The sequence below is a fragment of the Polypterus senegalus genome, chromosome 6 (assembly GCF_016835505.1).
Source record: "Polypterus senegalus isolate Bchr_013 chromosome 6, ASM1683550v1, whole genome shotgun sequence".
In the NCBI taxonomy this organism is placed as follows: Eukaryota; Metazoa; Chordata; class Cladistia; order Polypteriformes; family Polypteridae; genus Polypterus; species Polypterus senegalus.
The window spans coordinates 118,764,131-118,789,117 of record NC_053159.1 but is presented as its reverse complement, the minus strand read 5'-3'; the positions used below and the strand labels follow the sequence as shown (position 1 = coordinate 118,789,117).

General features: G+C 37.2%; 1 protein-coding gene across 4 annotated transcripts in view; it reads left to right on the top strand.

The window, feature by feature from the left end:
- Positions 1-24,987, top strand: part of LOC120531493 (elastin-like) — a 77,365-nt gene that overhangs the window by 8,218 nt on the left and 44,160 nt on the right. For all 4 annotated transcript variants that reach the window (XM_039756955.1, XM_039756954.1, XM_039756953.1 and 1 more), the window contains exons 2-5: positions 11,074-11,112; positions 11,951-11,992; positions 12,244-12,363; positions 13,006-13,044. In XM_039756955.1, coding sequence (XP_039612889.1) covers positions 11,074-11,112; positions 11,951-11,992; positions 12,244-12,363; positions 13,006-13,044 — 240 coding nt within the window. The remainder of the gene's footprint in view (positions 1-11,073; positions 11,113-11,950; positions 11,993-12,243; positions 12,364-13,005; positions 13,045-24,987) is intronic.

Here is a 24,987-nt window from a genome sequence, read left to right as displayed (position 1 = left end):
AATCTAGGAAACTGTGCTATCATGTTCACAATCCTCTCAATCGCTGCTTATATGTGACCAATTCAAAGACTTTTAACACTGCTGTCATAGCTTTTTGATATCTCAGCACGCATTCCAAAGTCTAACCAATTGCAGAAAATTGTGCCACCATTACTTCTCTATGAATCCACAATGCTGACCCTTGAGGCTGGCCAATCAGAGAGAATACAAAATGCCATTAGTAAGCACTATGCGCTCTCAGTAACAACCTAACTATCCAATGACAGAAAATGAATGGGTTACAGACAATAAGTTACAGCTTACTTCAGCCATTAGTACGTCTTATTAATGAACCTGGACCTGTGGTGACATAAGCCATGACTGCATCAGGAAATGAATTGTGGGAATAGAGTTGTACAGAAATGCTAATTAGCTTCATGTCCAGTGATTGCTCCTTGTTAATTAGTTCCATGCTCCATTTGTAATAAATGTAAGCTAAACATATTGGAGGAATTGCTCATTTTCCTTTGTGCAGCTAAAACCTTGGCAGCAGGAGTAAGAAGCCAAATTTGAAAGGAAAGCTGGCATAATAAAATAGGTACATCACACTGTCCACAGAACCCAGACTAAACACAGCAACAGGAGATGAGGCCCACACCTCAGGGAAACTATCCAGCTTGAGGGCTTTGGGGGTCTGGAATGTGACTCCTGCTCCAAATAATGAAAATGAGCTATAATCTGGGTAGCAGAAACTCAGTGGTGTCACGCAGTAGGGCAGGTGGCCTGGCTCTCAGCAGTCACACTCTAAAGAAAGGCCAAAACAAATAGATATCACTTTTTAAAGGCCGTGCAGAGCCTCTCCTCTGCTATGTAAAGATTTCAGACTTGTAGATTTTGCACCCACATGACCTCAGGATAACCCATTCTGCCTTGGTTTGGATTCAGACAAACACTCTCTGCTGACACATGACCTCAGGGTAACTCTTTGTGTCCCAGACTATCTCCCTCTGGCCTCATATGACCTCAGGGTAACCCTTTCTGCCTTGACTTGACCTCATTCTAACAGACTGCTGGCCCAAGACCTCATACTACCACGCTCTGCTAGCATATCACCTCAGGGTAACCTTTAGTGTCCCAGATTAATACATGCTGGCCCCAGATAACCCCTGGGTAACCGTTTCTGTCTCAGTATGGCCTCATAATAAGGTTCCATGCTTATATATTCCATCCAGCTAAAGCCTTAGTTCCCAGACTAACTGCAGACTAAATATTTACCACCCATGCATGACTTCAGGGTTACATTTTAATGGTGTCAGGACAATTCTTTTCTGTCATGTTGCATGTCATGTTCTGTCTCGTGTGTAATCAATCCTTGCTGCTGCCATATAGCCATAGTTTTGTCAGGTGAAGCATGCCTGTTCAGAATTTTGCCAATGAGGAAAAAGTGTTGATTAAATGTAGTCTAAAATTTAATGTAAAAATATGCATGAAACAACAAAGTTAATGTAGCTGTAGCTTTTCTGACATATGTACAGCTATAAGGACTGGGTCATATCATGTCATTGTATAACAGGCTAAAACTTTGTATCAGTGCCGTCAGCCCAAGAATAAGACTGGAGTTTCATTGTTGAACCTACTAAGATATATCTGGATGCTTATTTATCTTGATGCTTTTGATTCTAGCCTGCTGGGATGGTAAATGTCCTTCTGATTTTCAGTTAACTTTTCTGATCTTACAATTTTATGTCTCTAGGGCTTCTTGGTCTCACTATTTGGCATTTGTCATTTTAAAACCCTTTTGAACATACTGACTGTGTGTAGCCTGTTTACCTGATTAATGTTGCATTCATTAAATCTGGTCACTCATTTACTTTCCAGTCTCTGTGCCTACTTACAGTTATTTTATAAGTATATATTCTGTCAATGTTTGATTAAGTTAAAAGACCCAGCTTTGATCTATTGTGCTTAAAAGACTCCAAGGCAGTACTTGGAAATAGATCTTTTGGTAACAGATATTATTGAAATACAGTTCTCTTTGTGAAAAACTGCCATTCTTTAGGTTAATGAAACATTTACTTTCAGCCAGTTTACTGTTGAGCAACTATGTTCTTACTGAAATAAAGCATAACAATTGGCATTCAACACTGTAACAGAATGTCTCCAATGGTTCACTCCAACTAGGAATAAATGTGGCCAAAATAGACTCAATTTGAAGTAAACAGTTTTGTTAAAGCAAAAGATAAGAGGAACAGAAATAAAATGATTCCACAATAAAGTAAATGAGAGTGATAAACATAAACCTCACTAATCACAGGCCATTGCCTCAATCTGTCAGATAAGGAAGCCCTTAAATGTAAAAACAGTGTAAAAAACTAATGTTCACCTTCCATATTCCTCCCTCTTCAAAAGCTCTGGCTGCCCTATGCTGTTGCTCATAAGCCTTCTCAAAACATACCTTCCAGATCGAATGCTTCCAGTACAGTTGCATATTTGCTATTATAGCCTGAGGTGGGGTTAGGCATTATTGTACATACAAGATTGTGACTACTCTGTAAAGTCACAGGTTCACCATATCGCATTATCATTTGTAAGGCAACTCAACAAACTTCAGACAAACTTAATGGAAACAATGGCTCAAAGTGCTTCAGGCAACCTCTCTAGTTCTGTAAAATGGAGGTGTTTAAGTTGTTCTTACCAGGTACAGTATTTCTTGTTTCCACCTTCAGGTCTCCAGGGCAGTTCCCTTTAGACTAAGACCTTCCAATATACACAGTGGTGCCACTAAACTTAGCAAATGCCATGCAGGAGGACTTTCTTTCTGTGATCTGGTCACCCTCTCACTTGGCATTACCTACAATGGGAGCAATCTATGACAACTTTCTGTTTTAAAAGCATCTAATAGTTATCCACTTAGCCTCCATTTGCTTAGGCAGAAATGATTCAACTTCATATTTTTCATAACATTTGTGTGGAATAAGTTTGGTAACTTGACACACATTTATATTTCTGACTCACCTAATGATGAAATATATGTAATCAAGCCAATTTCTTACAAGTTAGATGCAATTCTGTTGATGCTTCCATTTTTTTCGTTAGTAAATCAGGATAAGACCGAGAAAATTGCAGGAAGAAAAGCTCAAACAGTTCATATTTATGGCAAACTGGGTTTCTTTACATGTTACGTTAAACCAGTGGTAAGACACCTGGATGGGTGTTTTCCTAGATTCTGTTCTTTACTTAGTCCTCTATATAAATAAGGTTGCAAGGGGTTCATTTTATCATTTAGGAAATATCACCAATATTAGTTCATTCTTATCCCAGTGAGATACTGAAAAATGTGTTTATGCCTGTATTACCTGTGGTCTTGATTACTGCAAAGACCTCTTCTCTGGGCTCCCAAAAAGACACTACGGCCTGTACAGTTGGTTCAAAATGCTGCTGAAAAGAGAGCACATATTACTTCGGTTTTGATATAACACAATTGGCTACCAGCATCATCTAGACTTGATTTAAAATTCTTCTATTCATATATAAACCTCTTAAAGTTTTGCATTTGAATGCTTGTCTGTACTATTTCTGCTCCCGTGCATGATCTGAGATCTTCTCTAATGATGTTCGATCCATTTGTAAACTTGGAGATCAGCCATATGCACTGCAAAAGCTACAGTGGCACGCAGATTAAGAAGAACTCCATTAACCCAGCAGAAGAGCACAATTTCCCGTTTTCAATTTGAATTTCTCTCTATTATGCTACTTGGTTAGTGTAGAGTAAGTTTGCACTGTTTTGTTGTAAGTTACCTATTATGTTACTGTATCTCCCATTTTCTCTATTACTTAGAGCTATATATAGTAGAATACATTTCAAAACTTTGTATTTATATACATAAAAGTTCACTTCCCACACATCTGCTGAATTCTGAATTCTGTCCAGGTCCATCTGCATTGATTTACGTGCTTTCTGTTTATTATTTAATCTCCCTAAATTAGTTTCATCCATAACTAACTTGTTTGTTATATGTGAATTGAAATCCTTTATGTGAATTATAGAAAACAACAACCCCCGCACTGACCTATGCAAAATCTGAAGTCATAAATGTTTGTTTTCCACGTAGCATTGCTCTCATTTACCCACCACACCCTAAATGCCTGCAGCAATTCAACTCAATGCTCATATTATTAAAAACTTATGGATTTGAGATACACAAGTTAAGACTGAGGAAGAGCGGGGGGCCCTTGTCAATAGGAAAGTGTAATGGCTAGAAAACACAGAACAGACACAAGAAAGGTGCTGTGCGCTGTGTTATATCTTTATTGATTCTGTAATCATCCATGACCATGCTTTACCGCATCTTCAGTCCTCATTGCATATCCCTGCTTGAAAGCTATCCTCCTAATAACAGCAAAGGATTTTGACTGCACGTCATATGTTCAGAGCAAGTGATAGCAAAGTTGGATTTGTCACTACCTGCCTATGATGCTAGCAGACCTTTAGTAAGAGCCATTAGCAGAGATTAGCAGGCATATCTTCACAACTGCTAAAAAAAAGAACACAAGAATGTACTCAGCAATCTGGTAAAATATAATGAGGTAGAAATGTAGGCAAAGCAGGCTGATGGTCAAGATCCACAACTGTACATATTGCCAAAAATATTAGCGTGTGGACATAGACAGCATAAAGTGAAAGTCAAAATTGCCAAGACCATGTGAATTCCATAGGACACAAAAGGTTTTAACAATTTAAAAACCCACTAATAACTAGAACTCAAAATATTGAATCAGTCCACCATCCCAAGCATCACCTGATTGTCAAATAATTGCAGTTGCTAGGCAACCCAAAATAATAGACAAAGTCAAGGTACATGATCAAAACCATTCTGTAATAAAAAAAAAGGTGTGGAAGTGAATGGCTGAGGATACAACAAGAGGGTCTTTCATCAGTGTTATATAGTTGAAAAGACCACCAAAAGCCAAGAGCCACTATACAAAAGAAAGACACTCTGGTAGTGGCAGCTTTTAAACAAGAAAAAAGCAAAATTAATTCAAGACCATTTTAATTAAATACTGGAGCAGTGATCCAGCACAGTGTACTGAATACACAGGAACAGGCAGCAGTGAGAGGAAAGAAAATGGAATAGGAGATGTCTGAAAGACATGCAACAAAGAGGAGAACCATTGACAAAATAGGCTGAGGTTTATACCAAGAAATCTGTTATTCAAGACGTTTGAAACAATGCACTAAAATAAATTACAGGTATAATTCAGAAGCAAAAATGTTGTGCACCAGGTACTCTGAGTCCCAAAAGAAAGCCTGTAGAGGACCGCCAGGAGATGCAGAACACTGACCTTTATATTTCTGACCTAATGATGGCATGTGCCACACACTCCTGGTCACACTTACCTAGCAACACCATACAAATAATACACAAAAAGCATCTGAAAAGGGCAGCACCTATGCAAAAACTTCATGTAACTTATATTTAATATGAGCAAAAATAAACAGATAAAAACTAAATGTGACCATTGGATTTCATGGTCTCTTAAATCCCCAAAATGATGTTTCCAACATTTTTAGAAATCAAAGAATGGCTGTAAAAAATTGAAACCAAAAGCTGGGTCAATCAGCAGTGAAGAGATTAGCCCTGCTGGTTTTCTGAGTACCACAACAGCTAGGAGCTTTTACATATGCACATACCAACATGGGTTTTTCCCCAGGTATTTCGTATTTCCTCGCACATCCCAAAAGATGCACATATTTGGTTAATTGGCAATTCTAAATTTGCTGTGTGTATAACTGGACACTGTGATGAACTGGTGTAACATGCCTCATGCTACATGCTAAGATCTGTGTGTGTCCGTTTTCTATGAGCAAACTGATTGGTCAAATTGGCTTTGGTGTTACTGGTTAGTTTGGCTTTGGTGATGCAAAAGTGTGAAACACATGAGAAGGAGTAAAAGGTACACTGAGAGTCACCTTCAATGACGGCATGAAAAGAGGATAGGAGGCAAGCATGAAGCCCCAAAATGACAGAGTCTGAGAAGCAGGCTGTACGGGAACGCACTCAAGAGTCAATAGAGGTTCAGACACATGAGGAGGCCAAGGAAAGGCACTGTAGGTTACATGTAGCGCAAGAGATATCAAATATTTTACAGTACATTCTATTACCTGTCTTTGACAGGTAACGTGGTAGTATAGTATTAAGCCAAAAGTGCAATCCATTTTATTACTAAATGTATTACAAAATAAATTCCAATATGGTGTAACTTCTGAACAGACAGAAAAATATTTGATTATTAACCTCCTTAACGTGATGTTTAACCCCGGAAAAAACAAGAAATAAACATAGAATTTTTTTCAAGAAGGAAAAACATGTTATTATGTGTAAAAGAAATATGTAAATACAAAAATATGAACGTAAATACAACAGGAAAGATATATTGAGTATCCACTGCTGTGTCGATGGAGATTTTGTTCACATCCTTTGTGTGATATTACGCACAGCCACGCATTGCAACTGAGACAGTGAAAGTGTACTTTTGAGCACTTCTCCACTAATATTTTTTCATTTGCTTGAGCATGAGAGGGTAGAATGTCAGCATCTGATCTACACAAGTGATGTGCCCCTTTTCTTATTGTAAACCTAGTGACTTACAATTTTCCTCTGACATGGATGACAGTTGCTGCATTGTGATCGGTGCTTAAGAGGCTAACTTTTTTCTGTTTTTCTACTTGATTGTAATCATTTTGCCCTTTTGCCACATGGCTGCTAGCACCCCACTGCAGCTTTATGCAACTAAATTTACAAGGTATTTCACAGCGGTTTAATCGTATAGTGATGTATGCATCAGTTTCACTATCCATGTCAAACTCTAATGGCTAATTCACAATGTCATCACTATCACTTGATTCAACTAATTTTCAATGTGTTCTAAAATTGGCTTTACAGCTTCTCAGTTACATGGCATTGTGTGTTTTAGCTGAAGTCTCCACCCCACTCACAAATATCAATGAGTCGCCTTAGCATGACGAAACACAGAAAAATTCATGATTTTTAGTAGCATCATGTTATTTTCTCCACTTAATGGAAACAGAATATTGTCTCAAGAGTTATTTGGACTTAACACTGTAAAAACAGATCATTTCCATCACCCTGAGTCTGACTCGGGCTTAACCATAATTATACAGAATTGCAAGCCTGAGTAACACCAAGGAGGTTATGTTATAACTTCAGGTTGTCTGTTGACACAATTATGTGGTGTTTTTGACAGGAATCTTGGCAGCAGTTCTAACATTTATGATATATACTGTGTTTCAATGAAAACAGCATTGCATTTTATTATTTCATGCATGACAAAATTAATATATGTATATATGATTGAGGTCTTTAACTGTTTCTAGTAGTTTAATTTTGTGTGTGAAAACTATATTTGAATGAAGAAAACAAAAAATTTTAAAATTTAAAATGCAGATATTTGAATATTCTGTCCCTTATAATCTGAATGTTAATGTTAGTAATTACAAAAGAAAGATGCGAATGGAATTATACAATGAAGTACTGTGAAATAAATCAAGTTAACAAAGACAAATTTAGCAGATAGCAGTGCTGACACTGACAGTGTTGAAGCTTTACACCTAACTACGTGTGCTGTTTCAGTGCGGCCCCTCTTAGCTACTGACTAAGCTCTATTTTCAGAAGACTTCTTCGTATCACTTTCTTCCCCTTGAACTTCAAATACAGTCCACCTTTAAAGCCTTTAGGCACAACAAGCAAGACTTTTTGTCTTCTCTTTATTTACAAAACAAATCATTTTGTAGTAATCACAATCTGTTTACTTTCCTACATATTGAAACCCAAAGTAAAACACTTTCTCTCATATCTGTGTCCCACTCTTTCCACTGTACATTCACACATTTTCCACAAAAGTCTTCTCATGGTAAGAAAGCTGCTTTATTGACTGTCATTAATGAAATTAAATGTCATGAATTTACTGTCATGTATTTATTTATTTATTTATTAAATGCTTTAATGTACTGTTGCATTATACTGTAAAATTTTATGTAAAAAATGTGTACTAGGGTGAACAAATTGTGATACTCACACCTTAATCTGCCAGTTACAAAAGATTTACAACAAAGAATCAATTCTTGGACTATTAGATTTTTATGACATTCTTCTATTTGTAACTGTTCTTTACTGTTCTTTTCTGAGTTATTAATTTTATATTGATAAAGCTTCTGCACTTATTTATATTTATGTTCCAGACAAATAATCAATGATTTATTGTGGACCAGATTTCACAAATTTGAATCTTACATGTATATTTTCAAGCAGCATATAACATAAAGGTAGACAGCATGTGGAACTGAACGCACTGAACATGTTGATAGTAATAAACACACACCAAAAGCTCAAATTTGGACAATGCACATAAAGAATACAGATGTTAAGGTTAATGCAGATAAGGGTGCTTACATTTACTTATGCAGCTGACGCCTTTATCCAAGGCAACTTACATTTATGATACAGTTGGTTACATTGCTTTTTCAAACTGAAACAGGCAGATCAAATCACTTTAACCACTGCACCACATTGCCTACCTGTTTATCACCTCATTACTGCATTTATTTTTATGCTACATTTCACATTTCAGCATGCAAACACATGTGCCATTTCCCACATTTACATCACTTGACAAACTTTAGACATTTTTGGCATTTATTCATCACCACCTAGGGCTGCCAACCCTCTTTCTCTGGAAATGAGGACATTTGGGTCAAAAAATGAGGACTTTCGAGGTCACCTTTCCATATGATGCCATAATAGACCTTTATAGTGTCTTAAGGTTTTTTAAAATGATATACACCTTTATTAACAGTTTATCAGTATAATTATGATATGATGGCCACAATCATAGTCACTGGCAAAGTAATAACCCATTAAATATTTTGGATATGTCAAGCCCCTTAAATTAACAGCCTTCATTCCTTCTATTCTTATTCGGATAGCTTAACTGTTGTAAACCTATAAAAATGATACACATGGTAATTTCACTTCTAGCAAAATAAAAATAATTTTACTCTTTTCAATTTAGTTTATTTGCATTTATCCAGATTATTTTATATTTTTCCATTTTTCCATATTTTTCTCAGTAAATCTGGGTTCTTGGATAAATATGAATGGAAATCTTTACACAGCATGCTACTGAATTTGAATCTTTTCAGCATTAGACTCTTAATTGATCTGTTCTGTTCTTTTGAAAACAAGGGTATTTGTTGTTCAAGTAGTCTGTCAACTTCTTTTTGACCTAATGGGTATTTGTGAATTTATGTAAATGAAAGAATTCTGAAAATATTATAAAATTACTTGAAGAAGTGACTTATTACTTGATCAACTAATAACTAAAAACATATTGCATTTATATGACAGAATAAATGTGTGATTTTTTTTAAGTAACTGAAACTTTAATATTTGACTAATTGATTTACAATTATGGCGGCACGGTGGCACTGCTGCCTTGCAGTTAGGAGGCCCAGGTTCGCTTCCTGGGTCCTCCCTGCGTGGAGTTTGCATGTTCTCCCCGTGTCTGCGTGGGTTTCCTCCGGGCGCTCCGGTTTCCTCCCACAGTCCAAAGACATGCAGGTTAGGTGGATTGGCGATTATAAATTGGCCTAAGTGTGTGCTTGGTGTTTGTGTGTGTCCTGCGGTGGGTTGGCACCCTGCCCAGGATTGGTTCCTGCCTTGTGCCCTGTGTTGGCTGGGATTGGCTCCAGCAGACCCCTGTGACCCTGTGTTTGGATTCAGCGGGTTGGAAAATGGATGGATGGATTTACAATTATAAATCTATTTTGGAACAATGAGTGATAATAACAATATTTTCCATTAAAATATCACAAAGCAGTACTTACTCACACTTACATACGATGGACAGTTCCTGAATGTATGAAATGTCTTGTTTAACCAAGTTGCTGAAAGAAGAAACGAAAATAAGATCTCACATAGAAAATGTGAAATTGTAATTAATATTTTGAATAAATTAATTTAGTAACAATGAATTAGGATTACAAATAATTAAGGAAAGGAAAAACATTACCAATGAACTGTCTACTCACCAAGAAAATAAAGATGAATTCAAAACATGAAGTGAAAAAAACACATTGGACAGATTTTGACTATTCTCATCAATATCTGCATTGTTTACTACCAGAATGGAAGTGAAGATTCTGGGAAAAAAGTGTGCTCACTGCTTCCTCAAATGCTGATTGGTGTACGGCTTTAAATTTCTACCAATGATAAGAATATGGAGATTTTCAAAATTCCAGACATTTTCAAAATTTTATAAATTCCTCCTTAACAGTCCATGGTACATTAAAAATGAGGACATGTCTAGGAAAATGAGGATGGTTGGCAGCCCTATCATCACCATTTTTTACACTTGGCCAATCATATGTAACTTGGTCTAGAACAACCTTGTGAGCAAAAGTTAAAGTAAAACTTCATGATATAGAAAAGCAAGAAAGACTAGTTTAGAATAATGATAGAGTGCTTAGTCAGAATGCTCTATATGGGAAAGTATTTTCACCTTAAATATGTTGTTTAATTCAATCTTAAATCTTTCTTTTGAACTTACAGCCATAAGTGGTGTGTTGTCTTCCAGTATTACTGCCTTCTTCTGTGCCATTATGACTAGTTCTAATATATACATTCACACTGCAAAAATTGGTGACATAAATCAACCTAACAACTGTAGACCATTGGAGGACACCAGTATAAACTTTCAAATCCCACAAAGAGGCACCTCATTCATGTATTAATACAGGGGTCTAAGTATGCATAGATTAAAACACTACAAGCTTTAATTAGCATAAATTAACAAAATAAAAGAAAGTAAAGCAGCCAACAAATAAAAAGCACTTTATTTTAATTGCATGCCATAGCAAAAATTATCAAAATGAAAAGATGTTTGTTGTGATGTGTTTATCTTTCAAAGCACTTGACTATGATGATAGCCAGCTAATTTGACTTCTGTCCATGGTGCTGAATTCGGCCCATGGAGTACAGTATCTGCTTCCATTCTAATACACATCTCTCTCTGCAGGTGTCTACATTCCTCCTGGCGCTGGAACTCTGTATCCAGGTAAGAGGCCTGTCTCCAGAAATGGCAAAATAGTCTCAAAATTTCACTTAGGATAGGACATCACAATCTACATTGAGGCTCACTTAAGATGGGAAAATCTATGGGGGGATATTTGGAGGGATGCTTATTACATCTGTTACCTTCTCCGATTCTTACTATATGTTGTTGAAATGTTATAAACTCCCATTTCTGTGTTACCATACACAGACAAGATCCTTTTCTGACCTCTAAATCAATTTATCTATCTGTGTTTTAGGCAGAAAAACTGCACTTTTCCTCCTAAATTGTAAAGACAATGAAAAGTTCAGTGTTTCATTCTCAATGGCCAGATTCATTATCTTTTGAAATAGAGTCTGATCCCTGTGTAGCTTTATACTGGCTGTTGCAACTCACTCCCAGTTCTAATTGGATCACCATGCTCAGCCTGCACTAACAGACCTGGCGAGTCAAAAGCCAAGGGCCGCCAATAAGATCCCATGGGGTGCATAGACCAGTAAGTATTAAAACAGCAGCAGCCACTTCCAAGTTAAATTTATTACCCAGGTGACAAGCTTCCTAATTTTGCAAGAAAGGTACTTGGCTATTGCCTGCATCAATAGAAAATGCACTCAAAGCAGCCTGTTTCTGGAGTTAAACTCTGTCAGCAGTGACACCATAGAATTTGTGACGACTGAGGCCCAGAAAAATACTACTTGGGCTGGCTTTCTTCAATTATTTTGTTGCTGTTATAAATAGCTGACCCATGGCTTGTGTCCTGTAGGGGTGCCTGCATGTGAGCTTTGTGCTGTTGTTTGTTCTGAACCTTTTCATCATTGTTAACTGCTATTTCTTTTCACAGGAGGCTTGGGGGTACCAGGTTATAAACCAGCAAAAACTCCAGGTACATTTTCATTTCTTACAAAGTTGGGCTTCTGTTTAACAAGTTTTAATGCATGCTACCTATAATATTGCCTTAAACTCATGACAAACTGGCCTTCATGCAGCAGTTCTATAACTGCTTTCTATTACCTCTTTTACGCAAAGCCGTCACCAACTGCAGTGGCTCATTTCATGGCATACTGTCATTATGTTGTTGTTGTTTAGAATCTATTTACTGAGTCTCCTTTGTCCAAAAAAAATCACTTCTTTCAGGTGGTTTGGGAACAGGAGGGGTTGCCGGAGTCGGTGGACTCGGTGGACTCGGTGGACTCGGTGGTGTCGGTGGCATTGGTGGTGCTGGCATTGCAGGGGGTATACCTGGAATAGGGACAGGTAAGATAGTATCTTAACATTCCTGTTTCAGGAAGTAATCATATTTTCTGTTCGCTGATATAAAATTTATTTTTGAATGTTTTTTGAAACTTTTATGTTTCAATTCCAAGGTTTTGCATAAACCAAGTGGTTGTTTCACCTTTGATTATACTCCATTTCAGAGAGCTTTATTTCATGTTACTAAACAATGGCTATTGCTGCGCATTCAAAGGATCTGCCAGAACTGCCTTGATAGTTAAGTACAGAGTTTAAGCAAATTGTCTCTTCACATAATTAGTACATAATCGTGGTGTGGCTATCCTTCAAGTTTCTAATTTTGCACATGATGTCTATATCAGTATGTGTCTGTTTTATTCTCCCACAGATCTCTTGTTGCATACCATCTTTTCACAATTCATTAATTATACTGTGCCAAAGATAGCTTTTTTTGATCTCCCCAAGTACTATAAGGTGCAATGATTACTTGGTACCATAGGTTCAGCCTTTCTTATCAAAACATTTTAGTGGGAATTTAGAGCTAGTGAGTGATGCATACAGCTGTCAGCATGACCCTTGAGATTGGGTTGAAACCTTCATTACACTAGGGCGATGAATAAACCCATTTATTTACTCTTTGTCATGGGTCTGTTTTGTGTTTTGCAGGGCTTGGAGTAGGTGCTGGAGGAAAACCCCCAAAACCGGGTATGAAAACCTGTTTTGTTGCTTCGTAAGGTTGCTTAGAATGTCTATCCCAGGTTATATGAGCCAATGATACTAAATCATTGTGATGAACCAGTTGATGTCTGTAGTTGCTGTGTCCATTACTTTGTGAGATATTACCTTATTTACTACTTAGATTAGATTAGGTAAACTTTAATAATTCCATGGGGTATTGTGTTAGGCAGGACAGCTAACCCTTACAGTAGAAAGGCCTTGAGGAATGATTTTTATTGAAGGTGGCAGCAGAAAGAAAAATGGGATTGGATGAACAGATTCTATCAATGCAGTAGGGAGTTCATGTCTACTTGTACTACAGATAACCAAAAAAGATCTCATTACCACACTGCAATTTTAAAAATCAAAATAAACAACTTCTCTTATTAAAACTGGTAATAGCCCATATTGGACTTTCAGTGAGTCTTCATACTAAGTGTACTTAGACTGATTGTATGGGGAAACATTTTAATGGCTGTCATGCAAGCCTTGTTTTTCTAGTACTTCAACTCGGGAGGCATGGATTTTTGCCAGGACTTCCTGTCTGGCTCTGCTGCTTCCTCGTCAACCTGTCCCTTATCAGCATGACAACTGCTGACGTGTGAAGGCGCCCCACTCCCACTTATATTGACCTGGCAAGAGGAGAGACATTCCTCCTGCTTCATTGGAAAATTCTATAAACAAACCCAAACATTAGTACAGTGCTGTAAAATCAGGAAAGCATTGTTAAGCTTCCTCCAACAGCAAAAATCAGATTACAGCAACAGATATGTGTGAAATATGCTGAAAATGGCATTGAAAAAGAGACACTTCCCCTGAGAATGAAACCTACTCCCACTTACACATAAGGTCACCAACATGGTGGCACAAAGCAGTTGAAACATGCTGTCACTGGGATTACATCATTGCCCTGTTTCTGTTTCCTTAGCGTTATTTTAAAACATCCAAGCCCTTGACCAGGCTTGACATCTAAAAGCTGTAAAAGGTTTAACTGGGAGGCACTTCCACTCCGGTTTCCCAAAAGCTGAGCCTGACAAGATTTAACTTGCGTTTATTACCTTCCTATATCCTACAGATTCAGATCTGACCAATCTGCTTGAGGTGTATCTAGGAGACACTTTTCTGTTTTATTCCACACAGCCCCTGAGCTACAAGAAGTGACCTTGTTCAAATGTTTCTGGAAGGCATTCACTCTCTTTTTCTGAATTGTATCGGAGTTAATAGTGCTTGGAGAAATAAGTATAAGACATTTATTCTTCATATTTTCTATATTATAAAATGGTGACTCATAATGTTATTATTGATTGGTTTCTAACTGGTTATATACATTGCTCTTTCTCTCTGTTCATTGGTGCCTTCTTCCCAAGTCTCAGGTATGTGTTGGATGTAGGCTGGTGCAGTCCTAGATGTGTGCCTGTTCTTACATTATCAGTCTTGTCCAGGACACAGTGTGCTTTCCTCACAAGCTGTTATAATGAGTGATTTTCATTTACTCTTTCCTGTCTTCTTCATAGTTTAAGACACTTGATATAATATGAATTGCTGGTTTTTTGAACCCCAAGGAATGTAAATTTCACATTGATTTTGCAAGATTTGCAAGGGTTAATAATAAGTTGACATTTTTAACGTCTTATAGGGATGCCATTTTGGTTATTTATTGGCAGTGTTTGTTGAGTTTGTGCCAGTCATTGCCACCCTCATACATCCCAACAGCTCCATGGAGTGAGTAGCATTTGACGTCTATGGTTTCCTAAGGATCTCATATTAGTATTCCATATTTGATTTTACAGCTGTTTTCTAAATTGACTTAATGGTTTTGCAAACAGATAGTTTTTTCTGGTTTTAGACTTTAATTTTTGGGTTAGTGTTCTCATTTTTTTACATTAATTTGGCAGTTCTTTTGGTATTGACCCCTGCCTGTTTTTTTGACCACGTCTTTTCTTCCAGTCTAATTATCATATTTTTCACTGTCTTGTCTTAACATAGTACATAAGCTCTCTAACTAAAGCTTTTTGGTTTTATTTTTGTTTATTTTTTTTTTGTTTTTGTTCTTTATTTTGCCTTACACAATTTCTTGTATTAGGAATTTGTTAGTTTTCGCATAACCCTTGGGGTCAGAGCGCAGGGTCAGCCATTGTATAGCGCCCCTGGAGCAATTACAGGTTAAGGGTCTTGCTCAAGGGCCCAGCAGAGTAGGATCTCTTTTGGCAGTGATGGGGATTCGAACTGGCAACCTTCTGGATACCAGCACAGATCCCTAGCCTCAGAGCCACCTTACATACCTTAAAGCCTAGTGATGCATCAATTCCTGTGAGTCTTGCAGCAGTCACTCCTTTCATTACAGATGGGGAATCTTTTTTTATGTCTTCCTTCATACCCAAAGTCACCAATAAGTAAAATCCCCTTTTCCACCACTGGACCACAGTTTACTGATTTGAGTGTGGCATAAATGGAAGGTGACATTCAATTGCTTTAGTGTTATTTCAGAACTGGAACGTAGTCTATCTTATATATAACTGGGGGAATTGTTCCCTTTCTTATTCCCACTATGCCAGAGGTAGCTGGGCTGACTGAAGCATAATTGGGAGATGCTCCCCCATCCTGATTTGTCAGTCTGGCTTAGGCGTAGCTGGGAGGGAAGCTCCTATCAAATTGAATGCCCTGCCAGTGGTGATCTGTAAAACCTGCTCCAAGGTAGCGCCATTGTGAGTGCTAGCCCTTTTGTTTACCACTGCACCAGTGTTGGCCAGTCCAGCTTAAGTCTAAGGAGTGTGGGGTGTCAGTTTTCTCTTTTTCTTCTTAGGCCTGAGTTGGTCATCAGTACAACCAGATATTTCTTTCATTTTGTCTTCCTTTTATCTGATAACCATGTGGTGTCTCCCCATTCTAATTTAAACATGCTGTCTTCAATAAAAAAAAACACTTTTTCTTACTGTTTATCATGCTACAGTTATTCCATAACAGATTCATAAGAGGTAGACCTGTTACATGAAGGATAAAGACCACCTCCTACAAGCCTCTCTCATATTAGTCTTCATTGTAACAGTTATTGAGGCCACAGGGGAGTTTATGTAAGCAAGTGCCTTTCTCCCAGAGCACATCTGCTTCGTTTTACAGAGCCTGACCTTCATCCTTAAAACCATCAATTTCTAATTAGTGAGTTGCTTTGGGCTATTGAGATGAGTAATGGCCTGCCCTACACTATACCTCCACAGTGTTAATAGTATTTCAGTGGCCTCACACTGCACTGTGAATAAGTTTTCTGTGAAAAGCTTGTAATGCACTTGAAATAGTCCATGCTGCTGAGGGGCAGAATCCATGCACATTAAGATCATGAAAAATGGCCTGTTAACTCTACAAGTGTCAGTGTGGCTAGCTCAACTGTCTCTACTAATCTTCATCCACACCCCCCTTTATCAATAGTCCATCCATCCATTATCCAACCCACTATATCCTAACTACAGGGTCACGGGGGTCTGCTGGAGCCAATCCCAGCCAACACAGGGCGCAAGGCAGGAAATAAACCCCAGGCAGGGCGCCAACCCACCACAGGCCACACACACACACACTAGGGACAATTTAGGATGGCCAATGAACCTAACCTACATGTCTTTGGACTGTGGGAGGAAACCGGACCACCTGGAGAAAACCCACACAGACACGGGGAGACACAGGGAAGACCCGGGAAGTGAACCCAGGTCTCCTTACTGCGAGGCAGCATCGCTACCCACTGTGCCACCGTGCCACCCTTCTTTATCAATAGTTTTGCTCAAAATTTAAAGGTTTTATATTTTGCCCTTTTGTCACATACATGAAGTGAATGTCTGAAACCAGCAATATGAGCTCCTCTTTTGGAAAGCAGCATGTCAGTATCTTCTCAGCCAATCCCTTAACTCGAGAATGATTATATTTGTTTTCCTTATTCTGCTTAATGAAAATGACAACTTTATGTTAGCAGTTCTTATTATCGGAAGGTATAAAGAAGGCAAGTTCAGCTTCTTCTGACACACCAGAGTCAGAAGGAGACACAGGGTGATGGAGAGTCCTGAGTACACTTCTCAGGTACAACACTGCCCAATGGGTTAATAAGAAATCCATAAGGTAACAGTACCCAGTTCCTCACCAGCATAGTTGAACCTGACATATGTAAGTGCCCACCATTAGCAGAGACAAAGTTGCTGAGACATTGACATTGCCACTGAACATGAGATAGCCAGACCCACCCAAGGGATGTGAATCATCCTGGAATCAGGAGTGCACATGTAAGCAAAAATGCAGGGAGTGAACTTTAACACTTTTGCCTCAAGCAGAGTCAGCAGCTTTAGTCATCTGTCTTTAGACTCGTGCCAAAAAGCAGAGGTGGCCATTAAAGTAGAAAAGATTAGGAATGACCATCTGTGTCAATATACAGCTCTGGGGTGGGAGGAGGAGCTAAACAACGCTGCTTCTGTAGTTTTCTTGTGCTGTAGATATGTCACGAGTGCTCAGCTTACTTTTCTGCTGTCTACTGACTGTTTACCATCTCCTCCCAAGCGCTGACTTTGGGGATGAAGTCAGACTGCATCAAGACAGGAGAAGAGTCTTGAGCTGTTGCATCTTTTTTAATATTTGCTTCATCCCATGAATCCTTCCTGTTTAGCTACCAACTTCTATAATCCACAGGACCAATGTTCTCCAGCTCCATTTTTACCTTTAGAACAACCCATGTGATGCATTGGCTAAAGATTTTAACCACTAGTAAAATTACTATATTGCAAGTTCCCTATGTAAATTTTCTTTTTTTCAAAGGCCTATGTGAGCCTGCACATAAGAGATTTGAAATCATAATGTTGATGCTTCATCTACTTACTTCTAAAATGTTGATCAATCAAGTGACTCACAGCCATATCACATGCACTTCAGAACATAGTTATCCACCTGATGTTAAGCATGCTAGGGCCCGACCAATTGGTTGGGAGACTACTAGGAAAAGCTTGAGTTGCTGCTGGAAGAGGTGTTGGTGAGGCCAGCAGGGGAACTTGCTCAGTGGTCTGAGTGTGGATCTTAATGCCCAGTGATGGGGTCACTGTGCTGAAAAAATGGCAATGTGTCCTTCAGATGAGTTGTATAACTGAAGTCCTCACTCTCTGTGGTCATAAAAGATCCCTGGGCATCTTTCGTAAAGAGCAGGGAGTATCCTAATGTCCAGGCTGATATATATATATATATATATATATATATATATATATATATATATATATATATATATATATGTATTTAGTAACTATAGTAATATATGATTCACGCCCTGCGTTTATAATTCATGGACCAGGAGGAGTGGGATCTGTTGCCCTCAATGGGGGTCTCCTTAGATCATGCCCCCTTGTGTGCCGGGTGATAGTGCTTACTTCTGACGAGCCCCTGACATACACACACACACACATACTGTATACAGTATATATATGTGTGTGTGTGTGCGAGTGTGTGTGTGTGTGTAATTCATTTAAAATCTGAAGTGCAAAATAAAAAATAAAGCCTTGGCCAGAGAATTAAGAATTGTGATCAGTTATTTTGATACCTTGAGGAACAATAATAGCTGAGGATGACATTAATGAAGGGCTGCCATATACCAGAAAATGTTTCAGTTGTTCCTTTTAGGGTGAACATATTTTTTTATAATTATAAGTAGGAAAGGGATAGGGTGATAGAGCTGAGTAGAATAAAGGGCCTATCTAGTAGCATTTCAAAAGCTATTATGGTAAGGATGCTCCATTTGGGGTAGTGCTGCTGCCTCGCAGTTAGGAGACCCGGGTTCGCTTCCCAGGTCCTCCCTGCGTGGAGTTTGCATGTTCTCCCCATGTTTGCATGGGTTTCCTCCGGGTACTCCGGTTTCCTCCCACAATCCATAGACATGCTGGTTAGGTGCATTGGCGATCCTAAATTGTGCTTGGTGTGTGTGTGTGTGTGTGTGTGTGCATGCCCTCCAGTGGGCTGGCACCCTGCCCGGAGTTTGTTTCCTGCCTTGCGCCCTGTGTTGTCTAGAATTGGCTCCAGCAGACCCCCGTAACCCTGTAGGTAGAATATAGCGGATGGATGCTCCATTTGGTTATCACACCAATTATACTATTAGAGATTTGGGATTTTTGATTAACCCAATGAGGCTTGTTAAGTAAGTAATAATGGTTGCTTAGAAAAACCCCAGCTGAAGTTGTGTTTGCTTTGACGACTTTAAACAATATTTGAAGCTCACCTCAACTGTCCTGAAAGAAGGAGTAATTTTGAACCATTTTTATTTATGAATATAAATTTTACCCATAATAATTGATACATATTCAATAAGTAAATGTTATTTTATCATGTTTTCACTTACAAAATACAAAAAAATGTCAAAATTCTATTCTTAAGTGCTTACGAACAAAACTTTGCAAATCAGACCAAAACAATTTTGAAAACATACAGCAAGCAAACACATACACCAAAGATTTTCTTTCAGCCATACACAGTCATTCTGATCTTGTTTAAATTTAGATAGATAGATAGATAGATAGATAGATAGATAGATAGATAGATAGATAGATAGATAGATAGATAGATAGATAGATAGATAGATAGTGTTTAAAATTAAAAATCAACAGGAGGATGCAACCACTTCTAAGCAGTATCGTGGACAAATTCAGTCAGTTTTTTTAAGGTCTGGATCACACTTATCATTCATTAAATAGAAAGTACTAACTTAACTGGATAAAATTTATTAACTTTGTTAAATAATATCTCTTTAGTCTTATTTGCAAAAAATGCATGTATTATATATATATACAGTATATATATATATATATTATATAATGTATGTATTGTATATATTTTATTATGTATAAAACAGGAACTACCCAAATCAATTTCAATTTATATCATCAAAATTTACATTCCAAAAAGAAATACAAGGAGGAATGGAATGGGGTTTAGATAGATAGATAGATAGATAGATAGATAGATAGATAGATAGATAGATAGATAGATAGATAGATAGATAGATAGATAGATACTTTATTAATCCCCAAGGGGAAATTCACATGCTCCAGCAGCAGCATACTGATAAGAACAATATTATTTAAAGAGTGATAAAAATACAATGCAAGTAAAAAAATGCAAGGTGGAGAATGCAAGGCAGGTATAACAGACAATAACTTTGTATGATGTTAATGTTTACCCCCCTGGGTGGAATTGAAGAGTCGCATAGTGTGGGGGAGGAACGATCTCCTCAGTCTGTCAGTGTTTATGATTATTCCTTATATTAATTAAATATTGTGACATTTCTTATCCTAGATTTCCACACCACCCAGAACATTATCATTTGTAGCTCTGTGTCACATTTTAAACTAGCTCTATCTTAGAACTATTTTATGGACTGCAACTGTTCAATGTCCATACCTATTTATTACAGTGAAAGTTCTTTGAAAAGTGCTATATAAATGTAATGAATTATTATTATCATTAATATTATTATTATATTTGGAAGTGCCCCATGCAAACGCAGTTTGTTTGAGAACTGTTCATCATAAGCTATTTAAAATATTTTTCTAATGGTTGGCAGTTTTACATCTCATAAAGATAGTCTTTTTGTCCTACATACCACTCCTTTATGATCATTTAATTAGATTTTTCTTTTTTATCACACTTGGAGTGTTCTATTATTGTCTAATAGTTATATACGGAATCACAAGAGATCAGTGATAACCGAGCCACCTGAGTGTTTTGGACTTTCATGAGTAGCCAATTTTAAACCATTTTCCTTTAAAACAGAAACAGGTCAGGAAGAAGCAATTATTTGCAAATGTAAAAGTGCAGAACTATTTAAGAAGAAGAACGTGACAGAAGCAGATGTTCAATGTAAATATGGCATTTGTTCCGGGACCAAGTGCTCCCAATTCAGTTCTCATTTGATAATTCTTGTTGTTTTCATGAGCCAAGTCTCTGCACTTCCTCCTAGAGTAAAAGAACTGAAATTATGAAGTTAACATAGCTGTCACTGACCACCAAGTTTGTCACTAGACTCAAACCCCACACCTGTGTTTACTCTTTGAGAGATATTATAATGGAAAATATCTCAGGTCAGTGCTGCATAAAGTGTTTTTTGGAATGAAAAGTGTCAGAAAATTGTAAAGTATCTTCACACATAAAGGTTTTGCAATAAATTGTAATAAACTAATGAATAATAGCTCAAGATTTAGGAAAACTGTTTTACTCTCCATGTGCCATAATTATGTCATGAATGGCGATAAATCATCTAACAGCAAGGAAATGGAAAAAAGCTGCCAAGAAATTTTTGTGTTTCATTTTTTCTAAGGTTAGCCTCGTTAGCCTTCCTGTTTCTTTTTGCTTTTTAATTCATTTTTATTTTTACTTTAAGATGAATGAAGGAGACAGAGGTAAATTAATTACTGAAAAATTTCACATGAAAGAAATTTTGTCTGATATGGTTCTTAAATCACCATTGAGGAAAGTGGGCTGCTTATTAAGCTCCAAGCTATAGTCCATGCGCCCCACCTTCTAGTCTAGCCAGCCTTTGATTTAGAAAAGTTGTAAGAACCAACCCCCCAGTACATTCTTCAAAGGAGATGGACTTACTTTAAGTTAATTTCACTGTATTTTTTCTGGACCTTCTTGATTTAGTGTTCCCTCTCAAACATTTCTGAAGAAAGATGGGTGTCTGATGCAATTAGTTTACCATCACTTGTATTAAATCTGCAAGAATTTTTTTGTCATTGTCTTCAACCTCCCCAGTTTTTGGTCAAAGCAAATGAACAGGCTATAGTGAGGCTTATGTAAGCCTAAAAACTTAACATATAATTTAACACATGTAGTACGCTTGGAGATTTAAGTTTTTTTCCCTTGGTTGCATGTATGTTTATAGCTATGAGCTCATTTTCTGTTGTCTTCTTACTAGAGCTCAGTTGACTACTTTATTTGGCATACACACCCTTGGGTCACCCTGGGCAAAGAAGACCAAAATAGCAAATTTGTTTAAAGTATTTCAATGCAGACATTGTTTATAGTGATGTCTGAAGGATGCTGGGAGACATTGATTTTGAAATTTAGAGATTTGACACATTTGGAGTAGATTTCAAAAGATAATATAAAGTAACATTCTCAGATGTATTCGATCCAATTCAGAGATACAGGGAGTTAGAAATTAATTCATGATGTTTAAACTGTATCTGTGTCCGATTATCAAAGCTACTGCTCTAGCTACTAAAAGCTTTGAATTATTTTCATTTTTTAATCCATATTACATGAAAGATGCCTTATAAAATAAATTGAAATCTCTTTGCTTTTATTTCTTAGCTCAGCAGCTTTTCATATGGAGAGTCGTAAGTTAAAATTGTGCATCTGTTTGTTGATAGTGTGATTTTTTGTTATGATAAGGTGAAATAAACACCAAAACCATAAGACATGAAGCAAATTCCAGAGATAAAAAGGAGAACCAAAGAACAAAAAAAAAAGAATTTTAAACTGCAAGAAACAAGGTTAATATACACAGCCTCGGAGAGAGACATGTCCTAAATAGTAATCTTTCATCCCATCACCTTTATGGCATAACACAAACAAACGGATACATCAGTAAGAAAACACAATGTCTATGAAATGGCTAAAATAAAAATTCACATATTGTTACATAAAGTCTTAAATGGAAAAAAACTTCTTAGAGGAATTCATTGAACATAAAAAATCCTATAAGAGTGCACAAATCCCAGCAATAATTTCATAAAAAGGCTGAAATAAATTAAAGACAATACACCAATATAAGATGTTCATGCATTTCTCCTCCAGTTTAGTCCCACATCCCTGTTAGGGCTTCTTATCTTTTAAGTTAATGTTAATTATAAATTTACCTTAGCTTTTGCTTAATTTGGATTGTAGTACTAGTTTTGTTGCACCGTGTTAGCCATTATGGATGTAATGAGAAGTCAAGCAAAACGACACCTTTTATTGGCTAAGTAAAAAGATTACAATATGCAAGCTTTCGAGGCAACATCTTGCCTGAAGAAAGGGCCTGAGTTGAGTCGAAAGCTTGCATATTGTAATATTGCATCCTTAAGTTGGATTGAATGTAGCTTTCACATAGATAATAGAAGATTCCATTTTACCCCATAAGCTGACACATTAATGGAATGATCTTAATATTCAGCTCTATATCTGAGTGACAACAGAATGGTCCTGGATTGTAGTTAGAAACATGAACTGTTAGACAGAAAGACATTAGGTGCATATATTTTTCTGTCCATATGTACATATGCCAAATGTAGGTCTAGTGTATGTTATAACATAAATAAACTTAAAGAACTTACATTTTTTAGAAACAACATTGAGAAATTTTTGTGCATATTATCAACATTATTCCTTATTTTTTGAGTGAAGTGTTCGCTTTGAACTTTCACTGCTTTCACTAAAACATTTTTTTATACAATAAGTCATAATAACCTCTTCAAAGACTATTGGGTAGCTGCATTTGAACTGTTTCCAAACCCTTGACAAACACAACTACATGAATTATTATTGACCTCAGATTGGTCCTGTGGATATGGGTTCATGGGAGTGGGTGGTATTGTGGACTAGCACTCAGTCCAGGGATGGTTTCTGCTTTCACTCATGCCTTCTGGCCTACCTGTAATCCTGCATTGGATTGAGGAGGTTTGAGAATGTTATATTATGTTGCTTTTAAGGGCATTTGACATTATAACATAACAAATGCATTTTTTAGATAAAAATATTTGTTTTATCCGGAGCACTGACCCCATCTCTTGTGCAAAAATTAAATTAGTAAACTTAACTCAATAATTTACATACAGGTAAAATGTTTTAACAAACTCAGCTTTCCATGATTTGTTCACTGCAATTTTATTATCTAGAAAAAGATTTCTTTTGGAGTATGTGAATTTTTCATTGTGCCTGGTGCCGCTAGCCTGTTTCTAGGTTGCTTGGGATGGTTCTTTAACACTACAGTGTTCTCAGTGTGCTTCTTCTCATGTATGTGTATAAGTAGCCTCAACGTTTTAGTTCTGACTTAGGGACTGAAGGCTGGAGTCCTTTTAAAGTGACTTTGGTGGCGCAATTTAAAAGGGTGAGTGAACTTGTACATATTGTCATTTTAGAGTAGTAGTCATCATTATGATTTAACACTTACCCCATTGAGCAAAAACTGGAAATTTATGAATATTAATTTTCATTTCTACTTTTGATGGGGAGTATTTAATGTCTATTTTAATACTTTTTACTGCTTAAAACTGTATGATGATGCATTGATAGATCTTTTTATGTAATTTTTAAGACATTATTTAGCTGCTATTTTATCATCACTGGTACTGCTAGCTTAATACTTTGTGCAGCACATGGTCTCGTAATCACTTCCTCAAGATACAGTTATTGAAGGCCATCTCTTTCATCAGCCACTCTTCAACACCTCTGTCACTTCACCAGTCTTCACAAATCCTTCTATACTGCTCCATCTGTTTATGCCTCTTGCCTCCACATTCACACTGCTGACTCTGCCTCACACCACTCACTCAGAGTCAAGGGTAACATAACCTGCTTTGACTTTCCTTGTCTCTGTGAGTCAATACAAGCCAGGATGCTTCCCAAGGCTTGCCAGCAGTAGATGGATTTAATCAGAGGAGCAGGTTTCATAATCCCTGCTCTTTAAGTTCTAGATCATCTCTCTCTCTGTCACACTGCATGCCTCCTCCTTTCTGATAGCACTTTTCTCCCATATTCACAGGTTCCACCAGAATTTTTATACCAAAACACCATGGTATTATCAAGATTTAAGGTCACACACAGTGAATGTGATTGCTGTACATTTAATATACACAAGAACAGTCTACGTTTAACTTGTGATGGGAAAAGGAGAGATGAAAAATTAAAGTCTAGAGATGATATTTAGCTGACTTACTAATT